This window comes from Jaculus jaculus, chromosome 9 (assembly GCF_020740685.1).
Source record: "Jaculus jaculus isolate mJacJac1 chromosome 9, mJacJac1.mat.Y.cur, whole genome shotgun sequence".
In the NCBI taxonomy this organism is placed as follows: Eukaryota; Metazoa; Chordata; class Mammalia; order Rodentia; family Dipodidae; genus Jaculus; species Jaculus jaculus.
This window is the reverse complement of record NC_059110.1, coordinates 73,205,150-73,221,147: the sequence shown is the minus strand read 5'-3', so window position 1 is coordinate 73,221,147 and position 15,998 is coordinate 73,205,150. Positions and strand designations below refer to the sequence as shown.

Sequence of the window (15,998 nt, the reverse complement as noted above, 5' to 3'; positions counted from 1 at the left end):
TCACCATGTCAGGAAGTGTACACTTGGACTTACTTAAGAAAGTTATGGGAAGTGGATCCATCCTTTCCGAGTCTGTTCTATTTTGTAATAGTTCTGTTTTGCCTGCACCAAGTTTTATGTGTGTGGGAATGCTGTCACAATAGTGCTGGAGTATGAATCTGATACTGTATACGGTCTGGCTTCTTTAGACTGTGTGCCTAAAAACAGATGGATAGATGATAGGTAAGCCTTCAAGCGAAGTACACTGCAAAAAATACAGTTTTAAAACTCATTTCGTATACTTTGATATAAAAATCATAGCAGTTTAGATATTTAGTTCTTATACTGAAATTACTGTGAAACTGAATTAAAGTAGAAGTATTTTATTTAACTGCCAGTTGGCATATCCTTTCCATAATTGCTATATAAAATCATGTCTATATCAATTAACAAATGATCTTTCTTTTATCTTAGTAGTCTTCTAGTTGGTGCTGCTATTTTTAAGAATTATATACCTGGAGAATGGAATTTCAAAGGGGAAAGTGTGAGGGGGGGAGGGAATTACCATGGGATTTTTTTTATAATCATGGAAAATGCTAATAAAATTTTTTTTTAATTTTAAAAAAAGAATTATACACCAAAAGCATGAGATAAATGCAAAAGGTATGAATATAACTATGTTTAAATTAATTTGGTTGAATACTTGAAACACTTTTAATAGATTGGAATGTGTTGGATTTCTTTAGCACTCCACAAATCAGTGAGGATATTTGAAATTCATGTATTTTAATTTGCTTCTCTGTTTAGTGGACTTGTGCCTCTTCACAATGCGTGCTCCTATGGACATTATGAAGTCACAGAACTGCTACTAAAAGTAAGAGAAATTGAAAATACTCAGTATCATTTTTATGACTTGAAAATCCTTCATATGTTTGTTGGACAATAAGATTTTTAGGCAAATGAAACAATTTTTAAAAATACTCCCATTGCTTAGAGATTTTAAACATTCAACTAAGGTGTTTTTAAAGCTCATTTAAAATAGTCATATTTCAAACAGTTATAAGCAGTTTTGAGTAATACATATTTTCTGAGGTTGCTTTCATTGAGGGAAATGATTACTAACATAAGCCTTTCCCCTGTCTCCAGCATGGAGCTTGTGTCAATGCTATGGACCTCTGGCAGTTCACTCCACTACATGAGGCTGCTTCCAAGAACCGGGTAGAAGTTTGCTCCTTATTACTGAGCCACGGTGCAGACCCTACATTAGTCAACTGCCATGGCAAAAGTGCTGTGGATATGGCTCCAACTCCTGAGCTTCGGGAAAGACTGACTTGTATGTATTTATATCCCGACACCAGTATTGATAAATATAAATTAGAATATTTCATTTTTGTTTCAGTGTTAGGGCCAGTATTTTCTCTAACTTAGGTAATATTCTTCTATTCTTAGAAGTGAACTAGTTTATAATTTTCATTTCTTTTTTATGTATGTGTGTGATGTTCTTGTGTATGAATGTCACTTCTTTTGTGTGTGCAAGTGTGCATGGCATGCTTGACACTGGGCATCTGCCTCAGTCACACTCCACCTTATTTTTTGAGGCAGGGTCTCTCACTGAACCTAAAACTCACTAAAATTTGGCTAGAGTAGCCAGCCAATGAGCCCCAGGAATTCCATGTGTCTACTTCCCCAGTACTGGGATTATAGTTGTATGCCACCAAGCCCAATACTTTCCATGTGTTTTGGGGTCCAAACACAGGTCCTCATGCTTGTGTGACATGTACTTCATCTACTGAGCCATGTTCCCACCCCTATAATTATCATTTCTTATTTTCTTCATGAATTCCACAAGAATTTTAAATGCATACACACAAACACCATATGTACATGCACACAGTATGTGTGTGTGTTCAAACATAATTCTAACTTATTTGTCAAAGCTCTTTTTCTTTTGAAGGCTAATGAAGATGAGTTAAACAACAGCTATTTATTAAGTACTTAGTTATGTGACAGGTAATAGAATACAGCAGTATGCAAATCAGAACAAAAGTCTCTTAGCTTTGTAGAGCTTATATTCTTGTGCCATTGATAATAAAAGATGATACCCATCATTATTAAGCACTCACTATTTTCTAAGCTCTACAGAGCTGCACAGTCATGCTTCTATATATTGTGCGTGTTTTGTTCCAGTATCGTCACATGACAAAATGCTTATAATTTGATGGAAATAATCTTCACAAATGCTTATTTTATGTAGGTGTGTGTATTTAAATAAAATCTTTTGTTTCAGATATACAGAAAGTTTATGAAACTAGTTTAGAGAATTCTCATATGCCCCATATCCAGATTCCTATATTACATTACGTTAGTATGGCACATTTATCATAATTAATAAACCTGTGTTGACACATTATTAACTAAAGGCCCTACTCATTTTTAATTTTATTTTTATTATTATTATTATTTCTTTTCCTAGGTAGGCTCTCACTCTTGCTCAGGTTGATCTGGAAGTCACTATGTAGCCTCAGGGTGGCCTCGAACTCATGGCGATCCTCCTACCTCTGCCTACCAAGTGCTGGGATTAAAGGCATGTGCCATCACGCCTGGCCTCATTTTTTTATTTTTTAATATTTATTTATCTGAGAGAGAGAGAGAGCAATAGGCACATTATACATAAATATATGGGGAGAGAGGGAATGGGCACACCAGGACCTTTAGCCACTGCAAACAAACTCCAGATGCATGTGCCTCCTTGCACATCTGGCTTATGTGGGTACTGGGGAATTGAACATGGAGCCTTAGGCTTTGCAAAGAAGCACCTTAACCACTGAGCCATCTCTCCAGCCCCTAAAGGCCATACTTTTAAACTAGATCTCCTTAGTTTTTGCCAAAAGTTCTATTTGTTGTATCTAAGTAGTTGGTTTCTATTAGCTAGTAGTCCAGTACAAGCTAGATTATAATTATAATCTTGATAATGAATTCTTATAGAACTTCATTTATTCACTCTACATGGGTGATTCTTGCCATAGGAATCTTGTATTGTGTGGTTCATTTTTTTTTTCCTGTGTATTCTGTCTTTCTCGGATAAAGATGGTTGAATACCTGAATGTCCCTTGTTATCTAAAACAAATATGTGCTGGTCTTTGTAATTACATTTGGGCCTGTTTCTATGACTAACCCAATCCAGCCCAGTATGAGGTCAGCAAAATTACCACATTAAATCAGACTCTACTCAAAACTTATATTATTGTTTCCTGAGTTTTTCCTTATAGTTTATACAGCTGGCTCAGCTTTATCCCTATGTCATTATTTGATACTTTTCAACAATTTAAAAGCTATGTGTGTTATGAGAAGTGTTTTGTGAAAACTGCCTTCTTTTTAAAAATACTTTATTATTATTTTACAAGCACAGAGAGAGAGGTGTTTTCATTATACTTTACTAGGATGTCTTCTATTCTATTATAGATATTGAAGTTTAAATTTGTCAAGTTTTATAACGGGAGAAGTTTTCTAGTTATTTTTAAAAAATATATTTTATTTATTTATTCATTTATTTGAGAGAGAAAGAGGTAGGGGAAGAGAGAGAGAAAAAATGGGCGCACGAAGGCCTCCAGCCACTGCAAACATACTCCAGGTGCATGCACCCCATTGTGCATCTGGCTTACACGGGTCCTGGAGAATTGAACTGGGGGCCTTAGGCTTTGCAGACAAATTTGCTTTAACTGCTAAGCTATCACTTCAGCCCTTTCTAGTTATTTTCAACTTTGTAAATAGAGGTTCTTCTAAATATATAATAGCTTTGTTTCACTTATTAAAGATTCCAAGATTTGTATATACAAAAGAATTTAATTAAGTTTGATTTTCTCTAATTGCAGTTTTCAGTATCGTGTACACTGTTGTGTACCAAGAATTCACAATTACAGATTTTTTTTTTTAAATCATACAGGATACAAAGAAAATTTTTTGGTGGTGCTATTTACAATGTTTTTGTTGTTGTTGTTGTTTTCTTAGACAAGGACTTAGGCTGACTTTAAACTAGTTATGGTGCCAAGGATGACTTTAAACACGTGATCCACCTGCCTTCACCTCCTAAGTGATAGATTCACAGGCATGCACCACTTTGCTGAGTTATGTGCAGAGATGAAACCCAGGACTTTGTCCATGCTAAGCCAACACTTTACCAACTGAGCCACATTCCCAGCTTGAAAAACAATACTTTTATCATGCCCACAATTGAAGTCATACTATTCCACATTTTTTTTTCTGCTTTCTTGACTAATTTGTTAGTTATTTTTATAAAACCAAATGAATAAGGAAATGTTGGCTCCATTCTTTTAAAATGTGCTTGGAAACAAAAATTTATAGATATTTTATAAATAATAAATTGTTAAGCTGTGAATAATTTGAAGCTTTATTGTTCCTTTAAGTATATAACTTTGACAAGCTGTAGGTTAACCTTTGCATTTAGAAATTTAGGATAATTATATAGTTGACAAATTTATTTTTTATTTTCAGGATGATTATCTATTTATTTATTAATTTTTAATTTTTTGTTCATTTTTATTTATTTAATTGAGAGCAACAGACAGAGAGAGAGAGAATGGATGTGCCAGGGCCTCCAGCCACTGCAAATGAACTCCAGACACATGCACCCCATTGTGCATCTGGCTAACGTGGGTCCTGGGGAATCGAGCCTCAAACCAGGGTCCTTAGGCTTCACGGGCAAGTGCTTAACCACTAAGCCATCTCTCCAGCCCTAGCTATTTATTTTTAACTATTCCTCAATAAAATATTTTAAGTTTCAAGATCAACTTGGCAGACCTAACATAGTGTTTAAGTATATTACCATAATATTTCTTAATTTCCTTAGTTGCTCCCTTAGGGTTCTGTAGAGGAACAGAACTAATAGAATGACGTACATTAAAAAGAGAATCACTGGATTAGTTTATGGCAATCCAACAAAAGTAGACTATAGGCTTGAGAGTCAAGGAACCTAGTAGCTACTCAGTCCACATGGCTCAGCTGTCCCAGTCCAGCACTGAAGGCCTGGAGCCTTTCTGGTGAGCTGCTGGTCTTCAGTTCACACTGTTCTTCAGTCCGTGCTAGAAGGCTGAGGAAAATTAGTTGTAATATAAGGGAAGGATGGCCAAACAGTTAGATGCACATGTAAGTGAACTCACCAACAAGCAGCACTTGCAGCCAGGTTGGGGTAGGGTCTTTTTTTCTCTCAGGGCTTCTTAGATAAAACCTACCACTAGGAGGGCCTCCCACTCTGGGGGAAGGCAATCCTTCCTGGAAGCATCCTCAGAGACTCACCCAGGAGGAGTGCCTGTGGATTCCTAATCAAATCCAGTTGACAACAGAACTAAGTATCCCATCCAGTCTTACTGTTGTTTTCCCTAAATTTGTTCAATTTTCTTTTTATTTTTCAAGATAGGGTATTGTTTAGTCCAAGCTGACCTGTAGTCAGCCTACTTAGTCTCAGGCTGGCCTCAAACTCACAGCAATCTTCCTATCTTTGCCACCCCAATGCTGGGATTAAAGGCGTACACCACCATGCCCAGCTTTCCTTTGAACCACTGTTCCTGAACATAGAGGAGTAAGTGAAATGTGTCACTTTGATATTTTATAGAATATTTGTATTTAGAGAAAAAAGCCAACATCATTTGCATTCACCATAAATTTCTCCAGATGGGGGACACCAAGCAAAACTGTATGATTAACATCATAATGTGTCATTTGTAGTTACTGGTTAACTTTCATCTCAGTTGACCTTTATTGTTTGTTTCCGATGTTTCAAAGTCTTATACTTTGAAGAATTTAACAATGCTGATAAAAACAAGAATTAAAATGTTATGGAAAAAATGGTTCATTTCCTGAACTTGCCACAACTCACATAAATTCTATATTCATATAATATATGTCAAATTCTGTACTGGACAATAAATAAGACTACCATAGCCAATACAACCGTGCAGTGTCTTGTGTAAAAGGTAAATGCAAGTTCTGTGGTCCTCATTTGAAATCTTGGGGATAGTGGGAGCTGGAATTTACCCAAAGTGTCTGAGCTGGGGTGAGGTCTTAAACAGTGACTAGTAGTTAGTAAAGCATGAGATGTTTGTACCTGGCTATCATTATGTGTGTGTGTGTGTCTCCCTCTCTGTGTCTTTTGAGAGAGGGGATTGGATGAGGCTCTCAGAAGAATGACATAGAGCACAATGTCATACGGACACAACAGTCCAAGAGTGAGGTCATCTCAGATTATCATGGAGCACATCAAGTCACCCATCACTTGCATGTTTCAGAGCAAGTTTCAGCTTTTTGCTGTTAAGTTGGTGTATCTAAATTAAACCACATTTTTAAATCAGGTTCTTATTTGTGAAATTACTTAATTCTTTGAAAAATTACTAATTCTCCAAGTTCTTATGTATTTAGTTCTTAGTATCAAAACACCACTCGATGATTATTTCTCTAATTATCTTTTCTGTGCTGCTACTTACATTTAGTTGTGACAGCAGAAATAGTAGCAATAACATTACAAAAAAATTTGTATCAATTTGTTTTCTTTGCTTAAACTTTTTATTTAACAGTGTCAGTACATGACTTTATCTCTTGTTTAAACGATGTAAACTGAGCGCATATATTCACAAATAATTTAGTGGGTTTTCTTTTGGTGAACAGATAGATTTCTTGAAATAATTGTCCTTGTATGTAACTATTCAAGAAATCGTAGAGTAGGAAGTAGCCTAATTTCAGAGTATATATATTTCAAATTTTTTCTTCTTTTTGATTTTTTTATTGAAAGCTTTCGTAATTATAGACAATAAACCATGGTAACCCCCCCCCCCCACCTTTACAATTCCATTCTCCAACATATCCCCTCCCCCTCTCAATCTTTTCTTCCTATTATGATAGTCTTGTGTAGGTAGTGTCAGACACTGTGAATTCATGTATATCCAGGCCAATTTGTGTCTGGAAAAGTGTATTGTAAGGAGTCCAATCCTTCCTTTGGCTCTTACATTCTTTTCACCACGTCTTCCACAATGAACCCTAAACCTTGTGATAGAGATGGTTCCAGTGCTAAACACTCCTCTGTTACTTCTTTTAAGCATATTGGTGCCATTTGAGTCCAGAGGTCACCACCATCTGAAAAGAGAAGCTTCTCTAACCAAAAGTGAGAGTAGCATTAATATATGGGTATGAACATTAAGAGAAGTGCTTATCAGGCAGATTAGTGAGCATCGTTTATACCTTTAGCCAGACACCAACAGACGTTGCACCCCTAGGGCTCATGACTTTCATAAGTTTTCAGTATCAGGCATGTATTCCCTCCCATGGAGCGAGCTTCCAGTCCAATTAGAGAACGGTTGGTTCCCCCCATAACGGACATGCCACTATTGTACCTGTAGGCTCATTTGGCCTACCTGGCCAAATTTAAAGCTTGCATTATCCTTTTTATTTATTTATTTATTTATTTTTATCTCCACAAGTGATTTCGCTTTCTTCCATTGAACTGCATACAGCATAGCTTTTTCCAGCTTTCTGTCAGCTGGTTTACACTGAGGAGATTTTCAGCTGAGCTCCAGCAGGATTTCTCAGTAACCTTGCAGCCCAAGTATGTGGAGTTTCAGCAATAGGGCCTTACCATCTATTCCTTATGGGAAGCCAAGAGCTCCAGCAATGGGCTGTAATATTTGGGGGGCATCAGGTACCTCCCTGGCCAGTAACTCACTTGAAGGTATCCCATCCCTGGCACTGAAAATTTTCCAATAACAATCTATGGCTTCTGGGTGTGCCATTGCCCAGAAAAGTTGATTTCCATATGAATTATTTATACCATCTTAGATTTTGATTAGCCCTCCCTCCACTTTTCCTTTACACAGTCTCTTCCCCTGGCCTCACTTAGGCCTTTTCACCCACATTAATCTGTTCTACTTACATATATACAATACTGTCTTCTTATATCCCCCTCCCTTTCTAATCTAACCCTTCATTCTTTGTTATATTCATAATGTCATGTTACTGCTGTAGTCAAAATACTGGAGTATGTTAACTTCATAATTTTCTCACTTGTGTTGATAATTTTGCTAAAAGTTTTTATGTATGTTTATTGTATTGTTTTTTTAGACATTATCACATGGGTGGGCCTCAAACCCAAAATAGTCTCACTCACAGTCCTTCTGCTTCTGGCATCCGGGTATGCACCCCCCATAGCCCCTTCCCATATGTGTAGTTTCCTAACTAACTTTTATCTGTATGTCAACCTTTATTTCATTGACAGATGAATTTAAAGGTCATTCTTTACTACAAGCAGCCAGAGAAGCCGACCTAGCCAAGGTTAAAAAAACACTTGCTTTGGAAATCATTAATTTTAAACAACCACAGTCTCATGAAACAGCATTGGTAAGATTATATTATTACTTCTTTCCTTGGTTTTGTAATAGTAGTGCAAATAAAAAATAATGCTTTTTATCTCAGAAACCTTCTGCTTGCAAGATGATGCCTTGGTTGCTCCCCGAAATGCTAGGAATTTGCATTTTAATGTTGTTTATAATGATTTTTAACTTTAGTTCAGGGTATGATTCTTTTTCTGGGTGAGAGAATAGAATAGATTTGTTCAACCTTGGTTTAGAATTTTTTAATATCTTTTTGTTTACTCAAGCTTATTGGAACATATTACTTTTGTGGTCAGTGCTTTCATATTATACAAAGTGTGGTCTTCCTAGTAGAATCTGTGTGTGTATGTATTTACTAGATAGATATTTTTTATATTTTCTGCATAAAATTAAAAAACTGTTTCATAGGTAGTTTATATCCTCATTTCAACTAACTGTTTAAAACTATTGAATGATCTGTTCTAAACTATATACATTTCATTTTAGACTATATTTCTTCTAGTACACTTTCAGAGAGTTTACTTATTTTCATTGCCATTAAGGTACCTGTGGTGGGTTGGTTTGCTTAGTGATTGTCCCTGAATTCATAGTTTAAGCATATGTGATTCTCGTATCATAGATGCTTATATATGCTTCAGTTAACATTTTTAAATCTGTACAGCACAAACAGAACAAATGTTAACCAGGATTTGCTGAAACCATCATTAAAAGATTCACCAAGCCAAAATGGGTTCAGATAACTTCAATCTACACAACATTAAGTCAGGAAATGAAGTCACATAATGTAATCCCGAGAGAGCCAAGAAAACAAATCAAGGCCACAGACTAAGCCTGACCTATTGTTATTTTAGATTCATTTTTTTAGCTATAGTTTTATTTTAAATTTTAATATAAACATTAATGTAAAATGAAGTAGAATACAAAGGCTGCATCAATAATAGGATAAAATATACAGTTTCTGAGAATTATTTCCTCTCCCAAACTGCTTCAAGGTTATCATGTTCTCTCCAGTCCCTGGACACATCATCTTATCCTTCCAGAGGCCAGGGAGTATATCAGTTGAGGAGTCTGGGAGGTGATGACTTATATAGCTGACAAGCAAGTGAAGGCTGAGTAATTGGAAGTCTGTAGTTTTGAAGAGGCAGTGTTTCAGTGCTTTCAATGCAGTATATGCTGCATAATTATTTACTGACCAAAGGAAATGAAATGAGGTCTCTTAATGCTTAACTGAGAACATAATTCACCTTGATTTAAAGGCTATGTTTTATACTTCCAGTCAACAAATTCTATTTCATTTAGTGACCTTAAATGGAAAATGTTTTAAACTTAATCTCGCTTACTTTGTAGCATTGTGCTGTGGCTTCCTTGCATCCCAAACGAAAACAAGTGACAGAATTGTTACTTAGAAAAGGAGCCAATGTCAATGAAAAAAATAAAGAGTAAGTATAAATGCCAAACAAATGTTCAGTTCTTCAAGAAGTACAGTAAAAACTGGAGAGGAAATTACCCTTTCCTTTTCTGTTTTTTAGTTTCATGACACCCCTGCATGTTGCCGCTGAAAGAGCTCATAACGACGTCATGGAAGTACTACATAAGCATGGAGCAAAGGTAAGACCTCTCCAGAAAGAGTGCCATACTGAGTACCAAGCAGCCAGCTGCTCCTCAGTCTGGCTTATCTCAAAACCTACTTTTCGGACTGGAGAGATGGCGTTGCATTTAAGGTATTTGCCTGCAAAGCCAAAGGATCCCAGATGCACAAGGGGTCGCATGTGTTGAGTTGTTTGCAGTGGCTGGAGGTCCTGGCATGCCTATTCTCTCTCTCTCTCTCTAATATATAAATAAAAATAAAGTTTTCTTTTTAAAAAACCTACTTTTCATAAAATAGGACTGTCCTATACATAGGTTTTTCTATACAATTGATTTAACGTTTTTTTTTTTTTTTAATAAAAGTAAGTTAGCTGTGTTTCATTGTCCTTTACTGTTAATCTTCTATAACACAGTAAGGTGCAGCTAGCTCCTATCTTTTGCACTAGATACCAACCTTACATTTGTTTTAGGTACTTTCTCATCACTGTGACCAAGTACCCAATAGAAACAACTTGAGGGAAGAACTTTTCATTTTGCTTCTGGTTGTAGAGGGCTTCCCCATGTACGTGCTACTTGCCATGTAGCAGAGGAGTGTTCTTCACCCTGCTTCAGGAGAGAGGAAATAAAACAGGAGTGAGTCAGACATCTTAAGAGGTCATCCCACAGTGACCTACTTCTGCCACCTAGGTCCTACCTTCTAAAGTTTTTAGTACTTCCTAAACTAGTGCCAACAGCTATGATCCAAACCCCTCATACACAACTCTTACTGGGAGAACAGTTCGTATGAAATGTCAAAAACACACAGTTTGTTCTTTGTAGTACCAGAGATTGAACCCAGCATGCCAACATGCAGGACAAGTGCTCTGCCCCTGATAGCTATCCCTAACAGTACACATTGTTTTAAAGTTAATTTATTTACTGTATTTATTTATTTAAAGTTAGTTTACTTATGTGAGAGAGAGAATGGGTGCACCAGGACATCTAGCCACTCCAAATGAACTCCAAACACATGTACCACTTTGTGCATCTGGGTCCTGGGGAATTGAACCTAGGTCCTTTGGCTTTGTAGGCAAGTGTCTTAAGTGATAAGCCATCTCTCCAGCCCTAGGTTGATATATTTTGCTAATCAATTTTTCAATGATAGTTTATCAGAAAATAAGAATTCATGTAAATAATAGCTATACCCTTCCTTCAAGTTGCTAATAACTGGTTTTCTGAATAACTTAATTCACATTATTTGGATGATATATTCTGAAACCGAATTACTTGAAAAAATGCATACTGCTTATTTTTCAAAGGCAATTTGCACTTGTAAATGTTTAAAATCTTGAGAGAAAAGTATGTGTGTTTCCTTTTGGAGATAGGATTTCCTGTAGCCCAGGGTGTTCTTGAATTTACTATGTAGCTGAGGATGACCTTGACTCATCCTCCTGCCTCCACTTCCAAAGTGTTAGCTTCACAAGCCTGTGCCAGCATGCCCTGTTCAAGTGTGTTTATTTTTTGTTTTCTCTTTTTGTTGTCATTCTTTATATATATATATATATAATCTATTTAAGCAACAGACAGAGCAAGAGGCAGAGAGAGAGAAAATGGGTGCACTAGGGCCTCCAGCCACTGCAGTCAAACTCCAGATGTGTGCGCCATGTGCATCTGACTTATGTGGGTCCTGGGGAATGGAGCCTTGAAGCAGGGTCCTTAAGCTTCACAGGCAGACACTTAACTGCTAAGCCATCTCTCCAACCCCCAAGTATGTTTAATCTTAAGCAGTGTTCTTAAACAACGATACTGACATGGAGTATAGAAGATGAGTGCTTTGGGGTTCAGGAAAAGAAATTACTGAATAGCAATTTACATGCTTTTATTGGGGAGAGATAAAGATTTACTGATATTTCATGCTCTGTAGTCCATTTGTCAGGTGAGCTGTCTTGAGCAGAAGAATAATGAGACTTTTATATGGAGGGAGTGACAGTAACAGACTCAACACATGTATTACTTGTAGCATATTGGGATATGTTGTACTTTATATGTGCAAATCCAGTGACTTGATTTATGGATATTATCCTATGTTTTCACTTTGTAAATACTACACTCAGTAATTAGAAGTGTCTTTCATAGTCCAATAGCATAAAGAGGTTGTCTAGCTGAGTGTGGAGAAACGCATATCATATGTATTCCTAGTACTTGAGAAGCTCAGGCAGAAGGTAGGTAGGTGCATTCAAGGACACTGAGCTACCTACCAAGTTTGAAGCCAGCCTGGGCTACATAGGAAAACCCTATGTCAAAATAACCAAAACAGGTTGCTATCTTTCATAAATAGTATTTTAAGGAAATGCTATGCATAGATTTTACAGAATTTTCTTTTTAGTGAAAATAAGCATCCAAAATTTACTAATTTATAAACATGACTTTTAATTCATATAGATACTCTTTTTAAAAAGAAACATAACCATGGGCTGGAGAGATGGCTTAGCGGTTAAGCGCTTACCTGTGAAGCCTAAGGATCCCGGTTCGAGGCTCGATTCCCCAGGACCCACGTTAGCCAGATGCACAAGGGGGAGCTCGCAACTGGAGTTTATTGGCAGTGGCTGGAAACCCTGGCACGCCCATTCTCTCTCTTTCTCTCTCCCTCCTTCTCTCTGTCGCTTTCAAAGAAATAAATAAAAATAAACAAAAAAATGTTAAAAAAGAAAAAGAAACATAACCAGACCCTTAATGATAAAAGTTGCATATTAGAGTGAATGAGAGAACTGCTTTTTAAAGGAAACTTTAGAAAATGAATAGAACATTTTGAAAATTGATTTTTACAATGTACTGTAACTTTGTACCACCCAACCATCATAACTACATAAGTAAAAAACATGAAAATGGAATTTTATGACCTATTTAAAAATCTTCCCTAATTTAGGTTGTCATTTTTGAGCCTAACAAAAATATTATAATGCAACACCTTCTAATATCTTTGCAAAAACATTAGGAAAGATGGGGTTTTACTGGCAGATTTTTAATTAAAACCTTAGCACAATTAATAATCATATTAAAAATAAATATTGTTGGCCAGTCATGGTGGCACATGCGTTTAATCCCAGCACTCAGCAGGAAGAGGTAAGAAGATTGTCGTGAGTTCAAGGCCACCCTGAGGCTAAAGAATGATTGCCCGGTCAGCCTGAGCTAGAGTGAGACCCTACCTCAGTAAATAAATAAATTAAATATTGTTAACAGGTTTGGGAAGATGGCTTAGCAGTTAAAAGCTGTTAGCTTGCAAAGTCTGCCAATCTGGGTTCAGTTTCCAAGCCACCAATGTAAGCCAGAGACAGAAACTGGCACAAGTGTCTGGTGTTTGTTCTCAGTGGAAAGAGACCCTGGCATGACCCACCATCCATTTTTTAATGTAAATGAACATTGCTATTTAATTGTTCCATCTCTTCTCTATCCTTTACAATTTTCTCTCATATAACTTTTATATTTAATTGTAATATGTTAAGATAGCACTACTTGGCGTACATGTTTGTAGATTGTGTGGTTATACCATTACAAATAAACTTGAAGATATATATTGAAAAAAATTTATTTGATAGGACACATAATCCATAAAGTTTGCTTTAAAAAGCGGAGAACACTGATTGTTTAAAAAGTGCTTGCTTTGCCAAACCTGCCAGCCTGGGCTTATTTCCTCAGTACCCATGTGTGAAAAGCCTGGCACACATGGGTCTGGAGTTCGCTTGCAATGGAAATAGGCCCTGGTGTGCTCATTCTCATTCATATTCTCTTTATTTTTTTTAATTTTTTTTTAAATTTATTTTTTATTTATTTGAGAGTGACAGACACAGAGAGAAAGACAGGTAGAGGGAGAGAGAGAGAATGGGCGCGCCAGGGCTTCCAGCCTCTGCAAACGAACTCCAGACGCGTGCGCCCCCTTGTGCATCCGGCTAACGTGGGACCTGGGGAACCGAGCCTCAAACCGGGGTCCTTAGGCTTCACAGGCAAGCACTTAACCGCTAAGCCATCTCTCCAGCCCCATATTCTCTTTATAAGCAAATGAAACACTTTTTTAAAGACGTGTGAGGAGCTGGAGAAGTGGCTCACTGGGTAAGAGCACTTGCTGAGCAACCATGAGGGCCTGAGGTTGATCTCCAACAACACTTAACTCCAGCTCTCAGGCTGCCAGAGGCAGGAGGATCATTGGGTCTAGCTAGTCAGCCAGTGTGACCAAAAAGACGGATGTTCCAGATTTAGTGAGAGACCCTATCTCAAGAAAATAAGACAGAAAAGCCATGAAGGAGACCATCCGATGTCATCCTCTGAACTATGTACATACACACATGCACCAAAATAGCAAAAATGAATAAATAAAACACTTGATGCTTTAACTAAATTATCAAGATGAACCAGAATAAGAGGGAACAAAGTCCTATAGATAGGTCCATTAGCTATTTTGTAGCTACAGTGATAGCATTATTACACAGTAGCATCTTGTTCTGCAAGCTAGAAATATTAAGCACAGAGGCTTTCTGACGCACTTAAGAGCATCATGTATATTACAAACCTGACTTGATAAGGATTTGTGCATCTTTATAATGCTTATAAAAACTATGAATAATGTCCTTTATTTGGGGAAGATTATATTTGTTTATTGTCTCCTATAAAGTCATTTTATTTTAGAACAGTTCAATGAAAAAATAGCACTATTTTTTAACTGTCTTAGCACTGCTCTAAATCTAAGGTTCTCAGTCTTATCTGCCTTTCAAGTGTGAAATGCCTTTTCATCAGTAACACTGTATTATTGGTGTGGTGTGTATAATTTTAAACATTCTCTCAATGACTTCTAGAGTAGTATATCCTTCTTGTCTTGCACTAGAGCAGTAAGTTGAAACTTTTTCTTAGGTTCTTTTTTTTTTTAATTTTATTTATTTATTTATTTATTTGAGAGCGACAGATAGAGGGAGAGAGAGAGAATGGGCGCGCCAGGGCTTCCAGCCTCTGCAAACGAACTCCAGACGCGTGTGCCCCCTTGTGCATCTGGCTAACGTGGGACCTGGGGAACCAAGCCTCGAACCGGGGTCCTTAGGCTTCACAGGCAAGCGCTTAACCGCTAAGCCATCTCTCCAGCTCTTTCTTAGGTTCTTTAAAAGAGAAGATGATCATATTTAAATTACAAGCTAATACATACAAGTTACTATTAATAGATCTCAAATGCCATATCAACTCTCATTTACTCAATTTTAGTTCTAAGGTGGGATGCTCATCTCACTAAATTTGAATATTCAGTGTCTAAAGTATTACTAAAGACTCCACAGGACTAATATTAGGCCCTGATTTTGCTTGTTCAGTATTTTCTTTATGTAAAAAAAATTTTTTTTTTTTGGTTCGAGTTTGGTATAACCAATGCACTTTCTGAACAAACATTGTAATTAGTACTCAGCTCTCTTACCCTGGCCCATCCACCTTTTTGCCTTCCTCTTCTTTCTTTTTTTTTTTTTTTTAATTTTTGTTTATTTTTATTTGAGAATGACAAACAGAGAAAGAGGCAGATAGAGAGAATGGGCACGCCAGGGCTTCCAGCCACTGCAAACAAACTCCAGACGTGTGCACTTCTTGTGCATTTGGCTAACGAGGGTCTTGGGGAATGGAGCCTCGAACTGGGGTCCTTAAGCTTCACAGGCAAGCGCTTAACCACTAAGCCATCTCTCCAGTCCTGCCTTCCTCTTCTTAATGAAATAATTTTTCAGGATAAACAAAGAATTTGAGAAGGAAATCCAGTTACCATTAACTAATCTGTATACCTGACACACACAAAAAAAACTTAGTAATATTCTTCATAGTCAGACATTTATTTGCCAAATGTTAGAAAAAAATCAAATTTCAGGTTTAGTGTGCATGTGAAACTATAGGTACTGAGATATAAATGAAGCTGGCATGCTTGGGAATATATATAGTCTGTGATTTCCTATTTTATGACCATGAATTATATTTTTTGAGCCTCAATTGACTCATAGGTGATTGTGAAAAAAAAAAAAAAAACTTTTTAGACCTGTATGTGAA

General features: G+C 36.8%; 1 protein-coding gene across 1 annotated transcript in view; it reads left to right on the top strand.

Moving 5' to 3' along the window:
• Tnks (tankyrase) overlaps nt 1-15,998 on the top strand; it is a 194,778-nt gene that overhangs the window by 112,060 nt on the left and 66,720 nt on the right. The window contains exons 7-11 of the mRNA XM_004666930.2: nt 787-853; nt 1,126-1,312; nt 8,258-8,379; nt 9,720-9,811; nt 9,902-9,980. Of these exons, the coding sequence (XP_004666987.1) occupies nt 787-853; nt 1,126-1,312; nt 8,258-8,379; nt 9,720-9,811; nt 9,902-9,980 (547 nt within the window). The remainder of the gene's footprint in view (nt 1-786; nt 854-1,125; nt 1,313-8,257; nt 8,380-9,719; nt 9,812-9,901; nt 9,981-15,998) is intronic.